At 41.1% G+C, this 23,636-nt stretch overlaps 1 protein-coding gene and 1 pseudogene across 1 annotated transcript in view; one reads left to right on the top strand and one right to left on the bottom strand.

Moving 5' to 3' along the window:
- Positions 1-1,222: 1,222 nt before the first annotated feature.
- Positions 1,223-23,636, bottom strand: part of BPGM (bisphosphoglycerate mutase) — a 30,804-nt gene continuing 8,390 nt past the window's right edge. The window contains exons 2-3 of the mRNA XM_049775490.1: positions 19,813-20,474; positions 1,223-2,091 (exon numbers count right to left, since the gene is read on the bottom strand). Coding sequence (XP_049631447.1) covers positions 1,913-2,091; positions 19,813-20,413 — 780 coding nt within the window. The 5' untranslated portion in view covers positions 20,414-20,474 and the 3' untranslated portion in view covers positions 1,223-1,912. The remainder of the gene's footprint in view (positions 2,092-19,812; positions 20,475-23,636) is intronic.
- LOC125994959 (uncharacterized) lies at positions 11,350-11,502 on the top strand (annotated as a pseudogene).

Raw genomic sequence — 23,636 nt, 5'->3', positions numbered from 1 at the left:
TGATGGATGTGGCTGGAGTATGGGCCAAGAGTCACTTGGAAATGAATATCTAGAAGGTGGACAAGAGCAGGACAAGGCTCCAATTTAGGAACTTCAGGAACATTAAGAAAGGACTAGTTAACCCAACTACAAACATGATTGTACTCATAGTGCTTAAATAAATAGAGTATAATAAAAAAAAAAGAAAGAACTAGTTACCACTTAGACAAGTGTTTAACTGAAGGATGCTAAGGATGCTGAATTGTGGTCATCATAGGTTTGGATTCTAGGAAGAAGTAATAATTGCATTCTTGCTCAATCTATGCATATGAATTCTAAAGACTTAACTAAGCAATGGGACATAAAAAGTGGGGGGAATGGTGTCACTACAGCAGAATTTATCAAAAACATAAAACATTCATATTTCATGTTATTTAGTATCAGATATGTGGATTTGTGAACAAACTGGATTTGTTTCTTCTTCTCAAGTATCTTTATCAGTTAACATTGTAAAGGTGCTGAAATAAGTCTCAAATGGGTTTAAGCAATAGCAAGGGTCTTAGAATCAGTTTCTTTCTAATTCCAGTAACTATCAACTGGATATGAATAAGCCAATCAATAGAAAACTGTGAACCAAATGGTGATGTACATTTTCCCCATGACTCGCTGAAAGTGATGTTACTTTTTGGAAGATAAAGCAATAACTTTAAAAAAGTTAATACTAGGGTGGTGGCACAGTGGTAGGTCACTTGCCTTGCACGCACTGACCTAGGACTGACCGAGGTTCAATCCCCTGGCATCCTATATGGTCCCCCAACCCAGGAGCAATTTCTGAGCGCATAGCCAGGAGTAACCCCTAAGTGGCACCGGGTGTGGCCAAAAAAAAAGTTAATACTTTAGAACTCACCACACATTAAAATTATACTATAGAAAACAGTATCAAGATTGAATAACCAATCCTGTCCATGGCCAGCCCTGAGTACTCAATGTTACATGACCTTCTGTCCTAGGTGGATGCGGTAGTGTAACAAGGCCAATACATCACTTTGGGGTCATGTGAGCAAAACAGACATGCATATGTTCTACCTTCTCCTTGACCCAGCCTTCAATTTGTAGAGAATCAGGAGTGTTCATGTGTTGAAATAAAAACTACTCTGAGTGTTACAAGATTTGAACTGGAGGCCAGTTCAGAGACATTGACATAATATTTACTAAAAAATGGTGACACTTTGGTCATAGAATCTGCAATCACAGAACTTTATTTTCAAACCAATTTTAAGTACTGAAAGATTGAAGTTTTAAGAAAACAAACGAAAAAGAGAATACAGTTAACAGTTCTTTCTAGGCTGTCAACATGGAATCCTACCCAATTGGGTTAAACCAAGGGCCTTGCTCATCACCAGTTGTCTTGGAAGAAACCATCTGTGACTTCTCTCATTCATGGGTTTCTGGTGTTAAATATCAAAGCAGCCCATTTCCTAAAGGAAAATACTGATAATAAATACTAAAGCATAGTGTATAATCTAATATCCCTTACTATCATCCCAGAAAGCCTTAGTACATATAAAAGTGATCCTGCTCTTGAAAGTAAGTAGTACCTATCCGCAGTGACTCAGTGCCCTTGTACAGTACTTGTCACTCTTCCATCCTGGAAGTTCATGACCACAAATAAGTCCCCTGTAGTTGCTAATTTAGTGACTAATTCATACAGAATAGCAGGAGAACTAACACTCGAGGCTTATGACACCATCTTTATTTGGGCCAACATAAAGTTGCTTACTTATCTATGAAAATTCCATCCCAGAGCCTAGCTTTAGAAAAATCTGGTAAAACACGGGAGAAAAAAACAACAACAACAAAACTCTGATAAGCACCCATCACACGTCTCAGTTGCTCCTTCTGAATTATTCCCTGCCAGCAATGGAGAAAGACTTTATTTTTTGGCTTGTTTCACTTTTCCTTGATCTTCTACTTTCTTAATAGCTGCTTGGATGGCCTCTTGATCACCTAGAAACTGGTGCGGCCCAATAGCGTGCAGGTTCTCATCCAGTTCCAAGAGAATGGGGACCCCCGTAGGAAGAGTGATGTTGATAATGTCTTCATCAGAGATACCTGCAGATTAGGAGAGAGAAGGACAATGCATTAGAGGCAGTGCAACAAGTTTTGTTTTTCTGTTTCACTGCACCTTCACTTGGTCTCAAATTTGCTATGTACCTAGAAGCCATGCCAGGTACTGGCTCTAAGGGAGTCCAGCTCTGGTTACTGGAAGCTAAGGCTTCCCAGAAGTTAAAAAGAACAACTGAAAGCTTGGATCGAGATTCACATCCCATCAAAGCTCAGGACAAGTTGATACCTTTGGAGGCAAAATTTGTTCCTGGCTGTTCTTTATCTAAATCTTGAGGGATAAAACTATTCTCCCTGTGCCCATACAAGGTTATTCACATCCCTTATATCCTGAAAAATCTAAAAGTGAACCAGGCATATTTTCTGGGTTTGTTGTTTTGTTCTCCCCTCATCCCCCCCCCCTTTTATAGATCATCTGCAGGCTGGGTTAAGTTTATCTTGGAACCAATCTAGTTCTACTAATTAGAATGTGGTTGTTTTCCCAATACTGAGGAGCTCAGAATGCCCTTGGCAAGATCCAGTCAGGAACAGCAGCCCTGGACACGAAGGAAGTAGGACCCTTTGGGAATCAGGAAAGGACCCACAGAATGACATGTGAAAAGGCTTTATTCTGTTATTCTCCCATAACAGTCCACCTTCAAGAAGAAGAACGTACATATGCATCATGAACAACGTGATTATGTTCTCCTCTTTCTAAAATATAACTGAATTATGGCAGTACAGCTTTGCTTATCAGAGTTTAAGCTGTTGGTAAAAAGTAGTCACGAAAGCACCAGTAATGGTTTCACTTTGTGACTCCTTATAACTATAAACAGTGAACAATGGACTAAATCCATCTTACCTGCCATGTCTAAGGCTCATCTAAGCCCTGTATATGTATTAACTTCTTTGGTCATCGAGGTGACCCTACAAGAATGTGCGCTATCATTTGTCCACAGAACAAGTTCTGGCACAGAGAAATTAAGTGTACAGCTCAAGATCACACAAATAGTAAATCTGACCAAGCCTGGATTCAATCCTCTGACATTTATAATTACTAGTCAATGTAATGGTTTCTCAAAGTTCAAATTGAAAAAAGAAATGGGAGGTAAAAAGATATTAAGGGAAGTATGCTAAAAAGCCATGCAAATAATTATAGTGACGACTTGAGAGCACACCTTTATTACAGTTGTGTATATTCTAACCACGTGCATCTGTGCTACAGTCATAGAAAGGAATTAGGTGGGGCAAGTCCAGAAGACTCCAGGGTGTTGCTTTTACTGGGATGTGATGATGGCAGATTATTAGTTGTTAATTAACAATGCACCTTGTCATCTGAATTCCACATCTTGGTCCACTTGAGCTACTCAGAACTCTTACACACACACTGCACACCCTCTAGCCACTGTGAAATGATGGAAGGAATATTAGCATGGAAGTCAGTGTATCTTCCGCATATACTCACTGCCCAAGCCTTCCTCTACCAGTCCTGACTCAGTACATTAACTACGTAACTTCAGGCAAGTTACCTTTCTGAACCTGCTATCCAAAAAAATGACAAAATAAAAATAAACAATCCCATAACATGCACTCTTGCACCATCAGTACAATGGGAAGGTAGGAGATTATAAATCTAGCACAGAAAGTCATTTGAGCTCAGTAAAAATGAGGACCACAGTAAAAACACTTACAGTGTTCTTTCTCCACTAGGAATTCTCTTTTAGGTCAAAAAGTTCATAAGCAAGCTGAAAACTGAAAATCCTTATGCCCACACTGCAAGTCTCCACAGGATTACCATCCTGCGCTGAAGCTGGCAAGAATAGCTCCTTTTAGACCAGGCAGTCAACTGTTTGGCCAGGAGCTAATTGCCTGGATCCTAAGAACCATCTGGCTCTGTCCCTCACGTCAGCTGGCAGTGGTAGGCATAGCTGGGGAGACAGGCACTGCTGAAAGAGAGGCAGAAGGGGTCCAAGGAGTGAGTAGGGAGCACTGAAGCTTTAGAACCCAGGGACAAGCTCTGGAAGTCACTGAACTAACAAGTTCAACTAACTTAGTCATCCACGCCTCGAGTCTTCTGAACATGCCAGTAACTTGAGCTAAGATTTTTACCCCAGGGGCCGGGCGGTGGCGCTGGAGGTAAGGTGCCTGCCTTACCTGCGCTAGCCTAGGAGACGGACCGCGGTTCGATCCCCCGGCGTCCCATATGGTCCCCCAAGCCAGGAGCGACTTCTGAGCGCATAGCCAGGAGTAACCCCTGAGCGTTACCGGGTGTGGCCCAAAAACCAAAAAAAAAAAAAAAAAAAGATTTTTACCCCAGTCACATTATTTTTTTTTTCTTTTGAGGGGGGAGGGGTCCACACCCAGTGGAACTTATGGGTTACTCCTAGCTCTGTGCTCAGAAATCGCTTCTGGCAGACTCAGGGGACCATATGAGATGCTGGGATTCGTTCGTCCTGGATCGGCCAAATGCAAGGCAAACGCCCTACTGCTCTGCTAACTCTCTGGCCCCAATACATTCTTTATTTCCTAAAAGGAAAAGGTATAGGCTCTTCTAGCATGAGAGTTCTCTTTTTAATTCCTTAATTATCTCTTTAATCCTGAGTGGATAAGAAAAGCAGAGGTATTATAGATACACCTCTATCATTTACATTAATTGATCATGCAAAGACCATGTTTTATCCGTTCTCCGAGACCACAGGTAGTCACTGAATTAGAGAAAAAGATGGAATTAGATGTCTTCAATGAATCACAGTTTTCACTGCAATAATCTATCTCTTTTTTTTTTTTTTTTTTTTTGGTTTTTGGCCACACCCGGCGGTGCTCAGGGGTTACTCCTTGCTGGCTGCTCAGAAATAGCTCCTGGAAGGCAGGCACGTATGGGACACCGGCATTCGAACCAACCACCTTAGGTCCTGGACCGGCTGCTTGCAAGGCAAACACCTCTGTGCTATCTCTCAGGGACCGCAATAATCTATCTCTTGAGGCAAAGTTAGCAGAAATAATGATGTTTAATGGTAGGTAATAAAAACTTCAATATAAGTTTTGTGAACAGCAGAATACCAGCAATTGAGCAGAAGATCAAGGAGCTCCAAGAAGAGATAAAGGAAACTGCTAGGAAATGACAAAAGGTGGAAAATAGTCTATACAGAAATAAAGAGCACATCAGAGAACTATGGGATGAGTTCCTGTAGTATGGAACACTACAGGAATTATCAAAGTCCGCAAAGAATAGGAGGCAAATCTGATGAAGAAACAATAGTTTAAGAAATTGTTATGAAAAAAAATTGTTATGAGAATTTTTCAGTGTTGGGCTGGAGTGATAGTATAGCAGGTAAGGTGCATACCTTGCATGTAGCTGATCTGGGTTCAATCCAATATGGTCCCCCAATCATGACCAGCAGTGATTCCTGAGTGCAGAGCCAGAAGTAACCCTGAGCATTGCCAGGTGTGGCCTGTGGCCCCAAAACAACAATTTCATAGAGTTGAGGAATACAGGCTCTGAGATCCTAGAGATCCAAAGGGTACTATTGAAAATTGACTCAAGTAGGAAAACTTTAAGACCCACTTTATGCAAAATGACAAAATCCAAAGATAGAGACAATATTGAAAGCAACAAGACAATAAATGAAATCAGATACAAAGAAAACCCCATATAAGTTACAATAGGTCTCTCAACTGAAACTCTATGATCCAGGAGAGAATGGAGTGATACAGTCCAAAGACTCAACAAAGTAACACCTCACCAAGAATACTCTTTCCAACCAAATTATCATTAATATTTGAAGAAATGATTCAGAGTATCATGGATAGGCAATTCGTAGCCTTGAAACAAGTTTTGCAAGAAACATTGAAAGAGCTTTTTTAAAGAGTAGGACAAATTTCTCAATATATGACATTGAGTATGGTATTAATAACGGTGCATATGGTTGCCATCTACTAGATTAAGAAAGGTATGATTACTCCTAGCCTGCTAAGGATTTTATAGATTTTTCAGTAATGAATTAATATCTCATTTATATTGTTATGCCAGATCAGTTTTTTCAATCCAGAAATTATTTTTGCAATCTTTTACTTATTAATGCAGACACTGAAGTAGTACCTATATATATTTTCTGAGATAGAAACCAATATTCCCTATCTTAGGATAAAATAGTATTTTTATAGGTCTATTCATATATTCCCATTTAATTTTCTTCACTCTTTTTTGCTATTTATTACTTTTTAATTTTCTTCACTCTTACTCAATTTTACATTAGTAGATTTTGCCTATATTATGGAAACTAAAATATAGTAGTGCAGAAATTTTTTTAAAAAAGCTTTACTTATGGTAGAAAAAACAATAATTACCACAACTCCAAGTACAAAATAAAATTTAATGGAATATATTTTAGATGCCAGAGTTGAAAACTTAGTTATGAAAATGAGAATAGGCAACATGCTATCTTGTATTCATATTTGAATATTATTAAAGAATGAAGAGGAGCCTTTTGTATCATAAGTAGCCTAAAATGGATAAACCTTAGGTAGGAGCTTAGATTTAAAAACACATATAAAACTATATCAATATAAAACTCTTACTATGAAAACATGAGTAAAAATTAAAATTAGGAAATGGTTTCTACATCAGAAACACCACCAATGAAGAAAAATAGATAAACTTGGCCAATAAAATTTAAAGTATTTGTGCCAAGGACACCATCCAGAAAGTGGGAAGGGGAAAAAAAAAAGAAAAGATAACTCAAAGACTGGGAGAAAAATATTGCAAATCAGATATCTGACATGGGACTTGGGTCTAGAACTCATAAAGAATCATTACACTTCAATAATAAATCACTGAAACTGACATGTTTCCAAAGAAGATATTTGAATGGCCAATAGTGTATGAGTAATCTCAACATCTTTAGCTATCAGGAATGTAAATCAAAACCAAGAGATACTTCACCGCCACCAAAATAGCTACAATCAAAAAGTCAGATTGTCAACAAGCATTGTTGAGAATGATGAGACCTACACTCTTATATGTTGTGAAGTTAAGAGTATAAAATGCGGGGCCGCAGGATAGCATGGAGGTAAGGCATTTGTCTTGCATGCAGAAGGATGGTGGTTCAAATCCCAGCATTCCATGTGGTTCCCCGAGCCTGCCAGGTTTCTGAGCATAGAGCCAAGAGTAACCCCTGAGCGCTGCTGGGTGTGACCCAAAAACAAACGAAAGAGAGTATAAATGCTACTGACTACTCTAAGGAAAACATCATGGTGAGTCCTCAAAACATAGTGTGATCATGTGACCAGCAATTTTTTTTTGGTTTTTCGGGCCACACCCATTTGATGCTCAGGGGTTACTTCTGGCTAAGAGCTCAGGAATTGCCCCTGGCTTGGGGGGAACCATATGGGACGTCGGGGGATCAACCGCGGTCGTGATCTTTCCTTGGCTAGCGCTTGCAAGGCAGACACCTTACCTCTAGTGCCACCTCACCGGTCCCGTGACCAGCAATTTTATATCTAACTATATAGCTAAGAGAAATCAAAATGTAAGTCCCCACAAAATCCCATACATTGATGTTTACATGGCAACATAATTTGAAATACCGCATTTTCCAGCATATAAGACGACTTTTGAAACAAAAAAAAGTCAACCGAAAATCGGGGGTCATCTTATACGGGGAGTATATCCTGAGAAATGTTTCAATATGCCACTAAATGAAAATTGTCTGAATATTGCCACAAAACGAATTTTCCAACTCTATCCTGCACCAATCACTGCCAGGCTGCTCGGACGGCCTCTCTAACTCAGCCAATCCAAGCAGGCTTTTCATGCATGCAAATTATACCCAAATCTACACTGTAAAAAGCCTGCTCAGATTGGCCAGAGTCAGAGAGGACATCTATTACAGTATAACCTTTGGACCTTTGCTTGTTGTGATTGGCTCACTGTGGAAGATACAGTTGCAGCACAGGAACATTTTGTCTTATACAGCAAATATAGGCCTAAACCTATGTTTTAACTGTAAAATTAGGGGGTCGTCTTATACGCCCAGTCGTCTTATATACGCTGGAAAATACGGTAACCAAAAAGTCAAAACCATCTAAATGACCATCAACAGATGAAGAGATAAATCAAAAGTATTGTAGCCATACTCTGGAATAGTATTTGGTAAAAAAAAAAAAAAAAAAAAAAAAAAAAAAAAACAAGAAGTAAATGCTAACATCTGCCAAAGATGATGAAACCAGGACAACATTATGCTAAATCAAAGAAGCTGGTTAGATGGACTATATAAATATGACTCCATATTCATATAAATATGACCCTGTACACATGAAATGGCCAAGTTCTAATAATATAGATGGTGCTCAGGGCAGATGGGGGAAATGGGACATGGGAGCTAAGATATATAGGTTTTTTTGAGGTAATGAAAATGTTCTAAAGGGGCCAGATAGTATAGTGACAGGGCATTTGCTCTGAACGCTGCCAACCTAACAGACCCAGGTTCAATCCCCGGCATCCCACATTGTCCCCCCGCCCCAGCCTTCCAGGAGTCATTCTGAGCGCAGAGCCAGTAGTAATCCCTGAGTACTGCAGGGTATGGCCCAAAAAACAGAAGAAAACAAAAAGAAAATGTTCTAAAAAAAAGTCGGTGGTGGGGCCAGAGAGACAGCATGGAGGTAAGGCATTTGCAGAAGGTCGTTGATTCAAATCCCGGCATCCCATATGGTCCCCTGAGTCTGCCAGGAGTGATTTCTGAGCATAGAGCCAGGAGTAACCCCTGAGCTGCTGGGTGTGACCCAAAAACAAACAAACAAAAAAAGATGGTGGTGTTAGATGGACCCATCTGCAAATGTACTAAATGCCATGGAACTGCTCTTTAAATAGAAACACTATATGAAATGTGGATTATATCTCATTAAAAACGAAAATACTAAGCAGATTCAGAAATAATTAATAAAATGGTTCTTGTAGAAGGACTGTTAAGGTAGTAAAGTCTACTGTGTCTTTTATTCCCATATCTCAGAACTTGGATTCTGGCCACCTATCCAATGACTACTGCCATCAGAGACTAAGAGAGGAGAAAATTTGTTCATAGGCATGTTCTGCTTGTGAAGGCACCCAGTGCATGGTCCTGTGTTCTCGGACTGGTGGAGGAAAGAGGCACCCTGAGAACCCCTACAATAACTGACACACTGAAAATATGATGATGAGGGTTAGGGTTCCCACTCTGTGATCTCAGAAGTGTTCTACAAGGGGCCAAGACATGCACAGGGCCCATTTGTCTGACGATGGCCTTGGATCCAGCCAGTTGTAACAGGCCCTCTCTTTAATAGCACCACTCTCAAGCTCATGCCTTTGGTTTAGATAATAATCCATTTGTGTGTGTGTGTGTGTGTGTGTGTGTGTGTGTGTGTGTGTGTGTGTGTGTGTGTGTGTGTGTTGGGTTGGGGGGAGGCAAATGAAAGAGTCAATTAACCAAAAGCCACTATAATATTTCACCTCCCAAAGAAAGAGGACTCCAAACCAGAAATGCTTTCAATAAATAAATGCAAGTTGACATTCCACTTTAATGAGTACTCAAGCCACTTAAAACAGCAGACTAATTACATACACATATTTAAAATACTTAGACTGGTTACTAATCAGTCAATAGACTTAAGTGACTGAAATTGTTAAAGAGCAAATTAGGACAAGAAAAACCACAGGGAAGCCATTACTCATTGCTGAATGTTAGTATAAGCTACATATCTCAGCCTGTAAAAGTCCTCAGGCTAGATTAAATCAGTACTGGATTAAGCCACACAAAATCAATAGATTATATATTACAATTCACTCATTAGACCATCATATGAAAGTTAGGACAAGTGTCCAGACATTACATCCCTGCCTGATAAATGGCTTGGGTATTTTATACCATGGCCCAGAATAGTCTCAAGATAAACATCAGAGAATTCTCACCCTGCATCCACCACTATTCCATCACTTCCCTTCTGTAGCAAGCTCTTCATGAACCTCCAACCTTTGTCCTTATTTTGAGTGCTCAGGGTCACACCAAAAGTGCTCTGTGCCCAGGAGTGACTCCAGTGGTAACCAGGGGACCCATACGTAATGCCAGGGATCAAATTAGAATCAGCAGGATGCAAGGCAAGTAAATGCCTTAATCTCTGTACTCACTTCCTCTGGCCTCAGTCACTTCTCGTACAGGAGCATTGACGTCAACTTAAATGACGAGCATATTTCAAACAAGATATAATAAAAAGCTTAGAAGGGAGTCTAAGAGGGTAATTAGGCCAAAATGAGGGGGAAGTTTAAGTTATTTTTTAAAAATAAATTATTTAAGCACCACAGTTACAAACATATTCGTAATTGGTTTTCAGCCATAAAATGCACAAACCTTTTCACCAGTGCAACTTTCCCACCACCATTGTGTCCCCCTCCCCAATTTCCCTCCTCCCCCCATCCCCTGCCTGTAATTTTAAGTTCTTTATTTCCTGCATACAGGGCTAACTTCAGGAAAACAAATCCATACTTCTGAATCCCTTGTTCCATGTTACTATAAAACAGGAACCAACTATGATTATTAAACTCATTGTCAACATATACAATTGCTCACACTCTGTTTTCTGTTAAAGGTAGCCATGTAAATGTTTACTTCTCCCACAGGATTAGAAATGCCTTGAGGATAGAGACAATTTTTCTCTAAGCCTGTGTCTCCCATGCTCTGAGAACAATATCTGGCCTTCAGCAAGTATTTAGCAAACGTCTGTTCAACTATAAGGAACACTATTATTTGTTGGCTACTAGGACTCAGAAAGTATTTGCTTAAATGATCCATAAAATAACTAGACTTATGTTATATATCTATTATTTATGCAAGATTAAAGATTATAAGGAATAAAACTAACCAAAATTGCAGCTACATAAAGCCTAAAGATTTTGTCAGATACAATCCTGGCAGAGTGTCAGGGTAAAAGAGCAAAAGGTTATGTAAGTCCCACTAAAGCAGGGAGTGGGTGTGTCCATGCTAGAAATTGTATTCTTGTATAAAACAATACCTAAGTTACGGGGTCCTCAACACCTAGGTGAAATGAATGAGTCTGGATTCCTCTAGCTGTCAAGTTAAATTGTCTTTTGGTGGTGACAGTGGGGTAACTTAGTGGGAGAACACATGGTTCACATGTATGAGGCTATGGGTTTCGTTCCCATGTAGTCTAAATTTTGAAAAACTGGTAAACAAATCAATCTAGTCTTATTATAGAAGCCTTGATTAAAAACTGTTTCCTATCGCTTCTCAGCCTTTTGGCTAAGATCAAGTGTAAAAACTGTTTCCTTTATTACCTTAGGGAACTAGTAGGAGGAGAATGTTATAACCTCAAACCAAAGGTTGTTTGCATTTAGTGATAAAGGAAAAAAAATCCAAATTAATCTTATATATAATTGGTTTTCTCCAAATCTGTTTGCTTAAAATGTTGGAATTTTAGAAAATAGGAACTGTTCTGAGGAACAGAAAGAATTTTTGTAGGACAAGAGGAAACTCCAATTTTACAGGTTGAAGGATTAAGAAGCAGAGAACAGTTCTAATCAACTCAATTGTGGAGTGCCATTGACAGCTCCTTGCCCTTTCAATCAAGCCTATCACAATGCAAGCCCTCCAAGTGTGTGATTTGGGGACAATTATTTCACATTCTCTTATCAGTGTAAGAGCTAGCAGAAGACATGCTGAATTTAGGAGATAAGTCACCTCCTCTTTAAGCTTGGAATGCTATATCTGTACTATGTACCAAGTAGAGGCATTCTAAAATTTATTTATTTTAAAAATATTATGACTGAATAACCACCACCAATTATGTAAACCAGAGAAAATATTCCATTATACATTGAATTTGATGCCTAAAATAGTCTACATAGTTTCAAAATGTAGGTTTCATTCCATTTTAAGACAAGAATATGTAGCCATACCAAGCAGACAAGCATTAGCCTTTGCAGAAGAGAAGCTTGAATTCTCCGCTTCTGAAAATATCACACTAAAATGTCAAGGGTGACTGCCTTGCTGGTCCCCAGCCCCACAGCCTGGCCTGTGACCTACCTCCCCCCCCCCCCCCCACAGTCTCTCATTTCATCTCAGCGTTTCTTTGCCTTGTGCATGTAGTTATGTATTAGTGTTTAAGGATCAAGCCTGTCTTTCATGAGATTTCTGCATGCCCCTCTTGATTCTAACTCAAACTGCCTTTCCACGTCCTGAGCTTGAACCCAGACTAAACAATCCACTTCCGCTGGCCAAACACAGGCTCCAACTGATGCTTCAGTCCCATATCTGCTGGCGGGCCAACAGGAAACAAACAGGAAGTGAGCATGCCAGCCACTGAGAAAGAAACACACGCCCGTCTGGAACACCACAGAACAGGATGCTTTGCAATCCCAAGTCTTGGTGCTAGAGTGTTGGTGGTAGTACCATGGAGGGACCATGTTTGAGCCAATGTGTGTGGGGTCGGGGGACTGTTTCATGCTGGGCTGACTCCACAGCACAGACTAATCACACCTGCTGCTATAAAACAAGAAAAGCAATTCCTTAGCAAGAATTGTCTTTAAACAGCATATTCTACATCTGTATATAGTCTTCCTTCTTCAGAAAGTATTCAGAAACACTACCAAATTAAAAGTCAAGCATTCCAAGAAACTTCCATTGCATGTGACTAACTGATAAGGGCTAGATCTCCATCAATGCAGAAGGTGTCCTGAGCCCCATCAGAAGTGAACCTTGATGGGGGCCGGGCGGTGGCGCTCGAGGTAAGGTGCCTGCCTTACCTGCGCTAGCCTAGGAGACGGACCGTGGTTCGATCCCCCGGCGTCCCATATGGTCCCCCAAGCCAGGAGCGACTTCTGAGCGCATAGCCAGGAGTAACCCCTGAGCGTCACCGGGTGTGGCCCAAAAACCAAAAAAAAAAAAAAAAAAAAGAAGTGAACCTTGAGCAGAAAGCCAGAGTAAGCCCTGGAACACTAGTGGGTATGTGTCCCCTACCCACCCCCACCCACAAAAAAACGGTAAAGCAATACTCAAATTAGACTCAAAGATATCATTTGAGAGGGAAGCCATCCTCCTGAGGCAGAAGCCCAGCTTAGCAGAAGTCTGGGTATTTGTGATTCAGAACCTGATTCTGAATGAAGACACTTGCCTCTTGTTTTTTCTCCTGCACTGACTCCAGGGAGTTCTCACTGACCAATTCCTGCACAGTGGTGTGAGAAGGAAAAAGGGCAAGTAGGAGATCAGCATGGGTCACAGGGTTTGGTGGGATGTGAGCAGAGGCAGCTTTGGGATAGGAGAAGAACCAAGAGAGGCGCTCACCATATCTGCAGAGCAGACCACCTAGCCTGGCAGTACTGCCAGAACTCAGGGCCTTATACATGCTACACATGCACTCTGCTACTTGACCTGGCCCTTTCCCTCTTCAAGTTGTTCCTCATTAGAAATAAGAGTTTACAGGGTTGGACCACATCACACACACACACACACACACACACACACACACACACACACACACACACACACCCTCTTCAAGTTGTTCCTCAATGAAGTAAGAGTTTACAGGGTTGGACAGTATCACACACACACACACACACACACACACACACACACACACACACACACACACACACTCACCCGTGATTCCAAATGGTCCTCCAAGCATCCTGTGGTGCCCAATACTGTGAGTGGCCCTGAGAACCCACTCATCAGGGTTTACATAGCTGAACCAAATAGTGCTAACAGTGGCCATAGGGTCTAAGTACTGCTAGGGAGGACCCCTCAAAAACAAACAAACAAACAAACCTTTTTGTTGTTGTTGTTGGTTTTTGGGCCACACCCGTTTGATGCTCAGGAGTTACTCCTGGCTATGAGCTCAGAAGTCGTTCCTGGCTTGGGGGGACCATATGGGACGCTGGGGGATCGAACCACGGTCCATCCTATGCTAGCGCTTGCAAGGCAAACACCTTACCTCTAGCGCCACCTTCCCGGCCCCACAAACTTTATTTTTTAAACTGAAATTCCTTCATGCTATCTATGTGATAATGGGCAGTAGGAGGGATGCCCTTTGAAAGAGTTTAAATAAATACTAAATAAAAGTGAGACCAGAGCCACAGTAATAGCACAGCAGTTGGGTGTTTGCCTTGCACTCGGCTGACCCAGGACAGACCTTGGTCTGATCCCCGGCATCCCACATGGTCCCCCAAGCCAAGAGCGATTTCTGAGTGCATAATCAGGAGTAACACCTGAGAGTCACCGGGTGTGCCCCCCACCCAAAAAAAAGAGTAAAAGTGAGTCCTTACAGCTCCTGCAGTCTTGAGCAAGCTCTCCAAAGTCATGCTCTACAACTTTATTTTCAAGGACAGGAAGTATAGTAACTTTCATTCCAGTCTATAAAGTGACAAAGTGCTCAGGTCTATCATTCGATAAAAGACATGGCCAGGTCATTTCATGGAATTAAAGCAGAGTGGTGTGGATCTACAGTATAACTGGGTAAATTATCCTTCTGAGGGGGCAGAATGGTGCTACCCACACTTAACCTGACTGTGCCTTTCTCTGCAGCCACGTCTTTCTCCATCTGTTCTTGGATCCTGTACTGAAAGTCATAAAAATGGAATTATATAATGTATAATTGTACCATGATTCCTGTTACTGATTTTAAGAAAGAAAATTCCCTTTTCACACAACTCTGGTGCCATGGAGGTGCTATCTTTTCTCCCTGAGGCTGCTCAGAGGACTGTTAGCTCCATGAATCTCTATATGGTTTTGTGCTTCACTATATCTGTGACCAAAATTCCTCCTTGTATCAGGACAAGGATCAGGGCATCCTAATGGCCTTGTTTTGACTTGTCTCTTTTAAAGACCTTTTTCTCCAAATATAGTCACATTCTGAAAGATTAGGGATTAGGAATTAGGACTTCACTTTAAGAATTTACGATGCAGGGGGTGGAGGGAGAACACAGCAGGGAGAAACTTCCCTTGCACAAATCGTTCCCATCCCCTTGGTATCACATATGTTCCCTGAGCCTGCCAACAGTAATCCCTGGGCACAGAGCTATGGGTATGTCCTGAATAATGTCAGGTATTTCCCCCCACGTTAAAATAAAAAAAATACAACAGATAAATAATTTGGTAATCCCAACACTTAGTCCAGTCTCTTTTGCACACATAAATTCTTCTCTATTCAGAATTAGAGTAAATTACTAAAGAATCAGAGCGACATCAAAGTACTCCACGAATTTTAACAATTGTACCAGCAGGGGGTGTTCTAACCCCAAAAGGAACCATGTTGTTCATAGGAAGAGTCTTCCTATTCCGAAAACCCAATCCTAATTCTTATATTCCCAGCTAGGATTTATGCCTAGTGATATGTTTTTTGTTTGTTTGTTTATTTGTTTGTTTGTTTTTGCCAATTATTTCCCCTGAACATTTGTGATCCTCCCTATTTACAAATTACCATTTCTCATTCTCCCACTGACATACCCTCCTTTTTTTTTTTATCTCCTATAGCCTTGCACTGTCTCCACTTTAATGTACCTTCTACTCCAGTCCTGCCTTCCTACATGTTACCTTTCCCAGTAAGAGAGGACTGCTGTTTTAAATCATTCATACCTTCAAATAAGAGCTATTTCTATAAAGCTTGTTCACAGTGAGACCAGATTGCTTCCATTTCATTTATCTCTAAAAAGTAATTTAGTTCCCTATATCCACCTTAAAAAAAAAAAGACTTTCAGAAGAAAAGTTAAATGAAGTTTAAGGAATAATGCTGGCTAATTCCTCAGTAATTCCTGCAAATCCATTTTTGGCCCAGTGGTCGGGTCATATTTTAATTTTCCTTACTTGAAGCCCACTTGTATATCGCTATCCATCCTTTACATAAGTTTACCCAAAACTACTGTTTTTAACATCAAATCCCCTCAGCTTTCCATCCCACTGGATAAATTATGTAATGCGATAATTTGCCTACCATAAATTTAATTCACATGAGTGTACAATTCAGTGGCTTTCAATAACTGCAGAGTTATTTTCCAACAGTTTTGACACCTCAAGAAGAATACTTAGACCCACAGTAATCCCTATTCACTCCAGTCCTAGGAAACAAAATCAAACAAAATCAACTTTGTTTTTAGATATTTGCCTCTTTCATATGAATGGGATCCTACATTGTAACTGGCCTCCTTTGTATAATGATGCCAAAAGTTCAGCAAAGTTCTTAACTCCTCTAACTGCTGAATACTATTACACTATAAGAAGAGTACACATTTCATCTATCCAACCACTCATTAATAGGCATTTGGGTGTATATGTTAGGATGATTATGAGAAATACTGCTATGAAAGACTGTGTACATGTTTTTCTAAGGATGCATGGTTTTATTTCCATTATTATGGGTTGAATTGTATAGGACAGCCTTCCTCTTTTCCCCAACCCCCAAAGGTATGCTGAAGTCCTAACCTCTAGAAACAGAATGAGACCTTATTTGTAAATATGGTAGAATCAAGTAATCAAGTTAAAATAAGGGCATTAGAATAAGCCCCAATGCAAGAAAATCAGTCTCCTGATCAAAGGGGAAAGTTTAGAAAAGACAAAAGAATGTCAGATGAAGATGCAGGCCAAGAATATAATTCCAGGCAATTATCAGAAGCTCTTTAAAGTGAAAAGGATTCTTTCCTAGAGACAGGTGTTGACCTGTTGACAGCATCAACACCTTAATGGAGAACTACAACTGTGAAAGAGTTTGTACTTTTTTTTTAAGTCTGATAGTTTTTGATACTTTATTACAGTTGCACTAGTTATACGGCAATTACATAGGTTTAACCCATTCAGGAACTGCCATATTATTTCCAAAGCAACTGTACAATGAACTCATTCTCCCATCCATTATTAACGGTTCCAAAACCTCTCTCAAATATAGTTAGCTTCTTCTCTATGTGTAAACTATTCATTAGGACATTACTACAGGTAGTTCCCTCATCATCCCCTCCTCGATGATAATTTTCTCTACCCTCACTTGTAAAACCTTCCTATTTCCTTCAAAAAGAAAATATCAGTTACAGAATTAAGTCAGCAATGTGCTAATAAGTGGTTGTGTTGAGAAAGAATGTGGTTAGGCCAGGGGTCTCAAACTCAATTTACCTGGGGGCCATAGGAGGCAAAGTCGGGGTGATCCTTGAGTGCAAAGTCAGTAGTAAGCCTTGAACATTGGGGGGTGTGACCCAAACAACTAAACAAAACAAAACAAAAAAAGATTCCTCTAAGGCAAGGCCACAAAATGTTGTACGAAGGGCTGCAAACGGCCTGCGGGTCATGAGTTTGAGACCCCTGGTTAGGCCTATAAGATGATATTAAAGAGCTCTAAATCTATAGATAAGTGAAGGGAGAGTGAATGGTACAACACAGGAGAAAATTATTTTGGAAGGGCCACACCTAGCAGTGCTCAAAGCTCACTCCTGGCTCTACACTCAAAAAAAGTATTCCTTGTGGGAGCTCAAGGTACCATATGTAATGCAGGGGGGTGGGGGTGGGGACCTGGGTTGGCCATGCACCAACCTAAGCATGTACTCTACCCTTGGTACTATAACTCTAGCCTCAGGAGGAAATATTTTAAAGAGAGATTTTCCTGGCTTAGAATGAATGAAAAGCATTGAGAATCAATATGTTATCCAGCCATGACATTTATCTATCAATCATTGAATCAAGTACCTAAATTCTGAACAAGAGAGTATAGAGTCCTTTATATAACCAAGTCAATAAAGCATAGGCACAAGCACACAAATTAAATGCGACATTTATCATAAAAAGGTTTCACTGGCCAATAAAGTATGCAGAACTCAGATCTCCACACAACTAATGGATGTCAGCTACAAGAGTAGCTGGCCATGTTATAAAAACTGACAGGGAGGCGGGGAAGACAGGCTAAAAGTTTGCATTAAAACCTCATAAAGATCATTTTGTTCTGCCCCCCCCCCCTTTTTTTTTTGGTTGTTGAGTCAGACCCGGCAGCTCTCAGGGGTTACTCCTGGCTCTGCACTCAGAAGTTGCTTCTGGCAGGCTCGGGGACCATTTGGGATGTGGGGCTTCGAACCAGGGTTCGTCCTGTATTAGCTGTGTGCAAGGCAAATGCCTTACCACTGTGTTACCTATCACTCCAGCCCTTGTTTCCTAGTTTTAAGAAACTATTTTTTTTTGTTTTTCAGGTTTTTTTTTTTTTTTTTTTGGTTTTTGGTTTTTGGGCGATACCCGGAGGCACTCAGGGGTTACTCCTGGCTATCTGCTCAGAAATAGCTCCTGGCAGGCACGGGGGACCATATGGGATACCGGGACTCGAACCAACCACCTTCGGTCCTGGATCGGCTGCTTGTAAGGCAAACACTGCTGTGGTATCTCTCTGGCCCCTTAAGAAACTATTTTTAAGAATTTTCACTTATTTCACATACAATGACCAACTCCTCATTTTTCATAGCCTTGCATAGGAAACTAGAGAAGAATGGAAAAGATGAAAAAAAAGCAGCCTAAAATCAGCAAACAATGTGCTATGAGGAAAATTATCACCCACAACAGACTGCTCATAACATATGACCCCCTGGGGATTATTTAGTGAAGAGAAAAGACAATGAGAAATCCCATGGTCTGTCACAATGTCATCCCTGGAGTCCCAAACTGGCAAACTTGAGTCCACAAAGAAAGCCGTTTAGATCATGTTCTTTAAGAGGAAGGTCACAATGTAGTATATTTGAGGACACATCTAAAATAGAAGCTCAAATATTTATTCAAGTAAAATTGAAATTATAGATAATCTTTCAATCCATCTGTACATTTTCTTTCCTTCTCCCCTCATTTTCTTTCCAATCAATGAACCTGATTTGGAAGGAATAAAAAGAATAGTTCAGAAAACCAAAGTCTGAAAACACAGCAACAACTGTAGAGAATTCGAAAGAATATGAGCAAAGTTAGACTACAATGTTACATATAAATTGAAAACTAACATAATTTACTTTGAAAACCATTTCCATAGAAAAATTCCCTCCTCCCTCCTCTCACCAGATTACCACAAAGGTCAAAGAAGTTTTTAAGAGAAATGGCCCTCACAATGGAAAGCTCCAATTGCAATGTCTAAAATGTTTTAGAAATTGAAAAATCTGGGCCAGAGAGATAGCAGAGCAATAGGGCATTTGTTTTACATGAGGCTGACCCAGGATGAAGCCGGGTTCAATTTCCAGCATTCCATATGGACCCCACCCCAGCCCCCAGCCTGCCAGGAGCAATTTCTGAGTAATCACTGAATGCTGCCAGGTGTGGCCCAAAAACAAAAAAAAAAAAGAAAAGAAATTGAAAAATTTGGGACAGGGCTGTTACTTAGAGGCAGAGTGCATGCTTTCCATCTAATTTCAACCCCATATCCTTTGTACAACAAAGAAAGAAGGAAAGAAGGAGGCAGAATTCTCAGGCCATATCCAGGATTTACTGATACACAAACACAAAGGTGGAGACAGCAATCCACAGCAGACTAAGTGATACTGGTGCTTGCTGAGAATCACTGTTTCACATAGAACGAATGTAAAAGATAAGGATATATGATCCACAGAGCAAACTGTTTCTTAAAAGTTTGTGTTGACAAAGAGGGAAAAAATAACAGGCAAACAGTATCCTATTAGTTTAGAAACTTGATCAAGGCCCAGGTGTAACACATGGCAACCTCACATGTGTAGTAGCGTAAAGAAATTACCTTCCAGATGTTTCAGGAGTGCCCTGCTGCTGTTTCCATGAGCAGATATCAGAATATTTTTTCCACTCAACACTTCAGGAGCGATCCTTTCATTCCAATAGGGAAGGAGTCTCTCCAGAACATCTTTTAAACTTTCTGACCGCGGCAGTTGGTCTACTGGTATATCACACACTTTGTACCTCCGGTCATTATAGATTTCGTGGTAGTAAGGATGGGTCTCATCAATGGGTGGTGGAGTCACATTGTAGCTTCTTCTCCAGATCCTCACTTGTTCTTCTCCATGATTCAAAGCCATTTTCTCCCTGTTCAGACCAATCAAAGCTCCATAGTGGCGTTCATTTAGACGCCAGGAGCTTTCTACAGGAACCCACTCCTGCCCCAGCTCTTCTAGGATGAGCCAGGCAGTATGGATGGAGCGGTTAAGGATGGATGTGAACACAAGATCAAACTCCATGTTGAGGGCTTTGAGCTGCTTCCCACAATTCCGGGCTTCCTCCAATCCTTCGCTGTTGAGCTTCTGATCTACCCAGCTACAAAAACGATTCTCCTTATTCCAAGCACCCTCCCCGTGTCTTAACATAATCAGTCTGTACTTAGACATACTGATGGCTAAGCTTTCCCAGAGCTTCCAAATGCGCCAATGTTCAAGGACAACAAAACATCTAAAAAAAAGAGAGAAGAAACAAAAGGGATAAGATGTAGTCTCCATCCAAACAACCACTGAGAAACAGCAGCACAACTTTATCATGGTCAGTTTCTAGAACAAGCTAGAATCCTTTGAACAGATTTGGTGTCCATCAGCAAATAGTCCTGTAGCACAAACATAGATCTTCTATTATGTAATTATTGGTTAACTTAGATGTTATGATGGCTAAATAGTCTGTCAATTGCACTATCTAAAATAACAGAACACTTCATTCTAGGGCATGCTACATTTCCACCAGGAAAAAAGGCAGTTTATGCCTGCAGAAAGAGGATTTAATAGGATAAAATGCAGACAATATAACAAGAGAAGTAAGAGTTACATTCCTAGTTTCTAGCAATTGCCCCAGGTCTACTGCCAGTGGAAAAAGCAACAGGAGCCTTACCTGATCATGAGGGTAATGACATTTGTTAGGTAATAATAGGCTCTTCAATGCCATGGACCCACCCACCCTTGAGAAACACCAGGATTCAAATTCCAACAACACTAAAAGTTAAAGCGACACTAACAACACCTGTGGCACTTACCTTAATAATCTGTAGCCTGTGCCTAGAAAGCACTTTGGACAGAAATAAATCCGGAAACCAAACAAGCTGTCAAGTGTAAGCAGATGAGAGTGCTGTCTGGAGAGGCAGATTACCAGAGCAGATCCACGGGGGTGCAGGGAGCAACTGATAAGCAGGCTCGTCTCTCCTGCCAACCCTTCCACTCTCTGACATGCGTAGACTGCCTAACAGCAAGACAAGGTTCTTGTAAGACAGCTCACCCTAAAGCGCTTCCAAAAGTACTAAACTGAAACTGCTGGCTCTGAGAGCCCAGGTTATGCCCCTTAACCCCTGGAGTCTGCAGTCTTGACCCAATTAATCTATCTGACTGCCTTCATGCCTTGTGGGCTGTGGATTTATCTACATTGGCCCAGCTGTTCAAGTTCCATCCCAGTGTACTCCACCTCCACTAGTGTTTTCCCCAGTGAGAGGACAGATTACTTAAACCCTGAGGCCTGAACTCCTATCAACTGGAGATAGATTCTACTTAAGCTGTGATTCCCCACAATTATATAATGAACAGGGACAAAATTCACTGGAATCTATCTAGGTCTAGTTGCCTCCTTTCTTTAGTAATTTCCTAGAGATTGGGGGTGCAGAAAGGACCCTGGAAGGGAAGCAGCAGGTGAAGGAGTGCTAGCAGGGAGAATGAGGCCTCTTCACCCTTCACCTGGAGGGCCTCGGGTGGCAGAACAGAGAAAATGGGGTTAAAAAGCATCTGAGCAGGGTGCTCGATGATTACAGGGTCTAGAGTAAAATGATCACAAAGCGAAGAGGCAGAAGAAAAGGAGAGTTGAATTTGCATAGACACACACAGACTTGACTATGGTTTCTTCTTCCTTTTGGGGACAGGGACTAGGAAGGCAGTAGATTGGGGGACATGCTCAGCAGTGCTCAGTGCTTAATTCTAGCTCTTTATTGAGAACAGAACCAGGTAAACTCTATGAGAAAGGGCTCTAATATCTTTCTGGTCCCTTATAGGGTTTAGTTTTGTTTTGTTTTTAAAGAGCACTAACCCACGAAGTAGTAGAAGCTTCAGGTCTTACCTGACTGTTGCCGCCCTCACCACCACTGACTGGACTTTGTTGTGACAGATGAGTAGTTGGGCAGAGGGCAGCAGAGAAAAATAAAGTTCTTGCTTGTTGCTCTACCTCCACCCTCAAGTTCATCTTGTCAAGCAAGAAGCAACTCTCCACCCTTCCCCCTTCCAGTGAAGAAGGGCCCTCGTCTAGACCATACTTGTAGGCAGAGGTGTGTCATCATCTTGTTGATGATGAGCTCTGTGAAAAGAGAACCAATGAAGGTCCCAGTGTGCAACATCAGGGACACCCAAGCGCCTTATCACTTGGCTCTGCAGGTGTCTCTTCATTGGTCATCTTAGCTTACTTCATGGCATACCACAATTTTTTTATTTTTTTTATTTTTTTTTTTTTGTCTCCGTCAAAACAGCTAAGCTTTGGTAGAAGAGGAACACATGGAGGGGCCGGGCAGTGGCGCTAAAGGTAAGGTGCCTGCCTTGCCTGTGCTAGCCTTGGATGGACCGTGGTTCGATCCCCCGGTGTCCCATATGGTCCCCCAAGCCAGGAGCAACTTCTGAGCACATAGCCAGGAGTAACCCCTGAGCGTTACTGGGTGTGGCCCAAAAACCAAAAAAAAAAAAAAGAAGAAGAGGAACACAACAGCAACAGGACCTTCACAAACACATGCCTGTGCCCTCCCTCAGATAGGAAGGTAGGACCAAGGGGATGAGTCTTGGAAGGGCATTAGTCTTGGAAACAGCACCAATCCAAACTCTTTCCTCCTAAAGCTGCCAATCAGCTTTCCCCCATTGACTGCTGAATATGGACCTAGGAGCTTGGGGGAATTGAGAGTTTGCCATCTTGATGCTGTGATTCTCCTAGTATTCCGGGTTGATGAGAAAGGGGTCCCACGGAAGGCAGCTTCCTTTCAAGACTTTAGAAGCCAGGGCTTCCAACTCACAGGCACCAAAGAGCTGAAGAGTGTGCAAAGCAGGCTATAGGGAGTGCCAGGCACCTCTGCTGACAGTGGCTGGTGTGGAAATGGAAAACAGACCGGTGTTGGAGATGCAAGACAACATATTATTACCTACATTCTTTGAACTAAGGGAACCGTTTGGAGAACACTAAGGAACTGAAGAAGCTGAGTCTGTGAAACCCAAGACTAAAGAAAGATAATACTTGGAGTCATACCTCAGATCAAGTGTGAATTCTATTTAAGTCTGATTTGTTTTTTTATTTTATAGGGGACATTCCTGGCAGAGCTCAGTTCAGTATGGCCTACTGCTCTGTCTCAGCACTTAGAATATGAAGGAGTAGAATGGGGGTGGGGGTTTTGTGTTCTCCATTTAGCCATCTCCATCTTCTATTTTATTTGAAAGTAACAAAGAAATGCCTTTTTGAAAAGCAATCATTTTTGTTCCCCAAACTTCCTACCAAAAAAAAAAAAAAAGAAAAGAAAATCAAATAAGAGGTCTACTTCTTAGCTTCAGTTCATTTTCCCTGGAAGATGAAAGAACTGGAGACCTTCAGATTTTTAGAATAAAAAATTAAAACCAA

The sequence above is a fragment of the Suncus etruscus genome, chromosome 1, assembly GCF_024139225.1.
Source record: "Suncus etruscus isolate mSunEtr1 chromosome 1, mSunEtr1.pri.cur, whole genome shotgun sequence".
Lineage (NCBI taxonomy): Eukaryota > Metazoa > Chordata > Mammalia > Eulipotyphla > Soricidae > Suncus > Suncus etruscus.
Note: the sequence above shows the minus strand (reverse complement) of the source record. Positions and strands in the feature narration are given on the sequence as shown.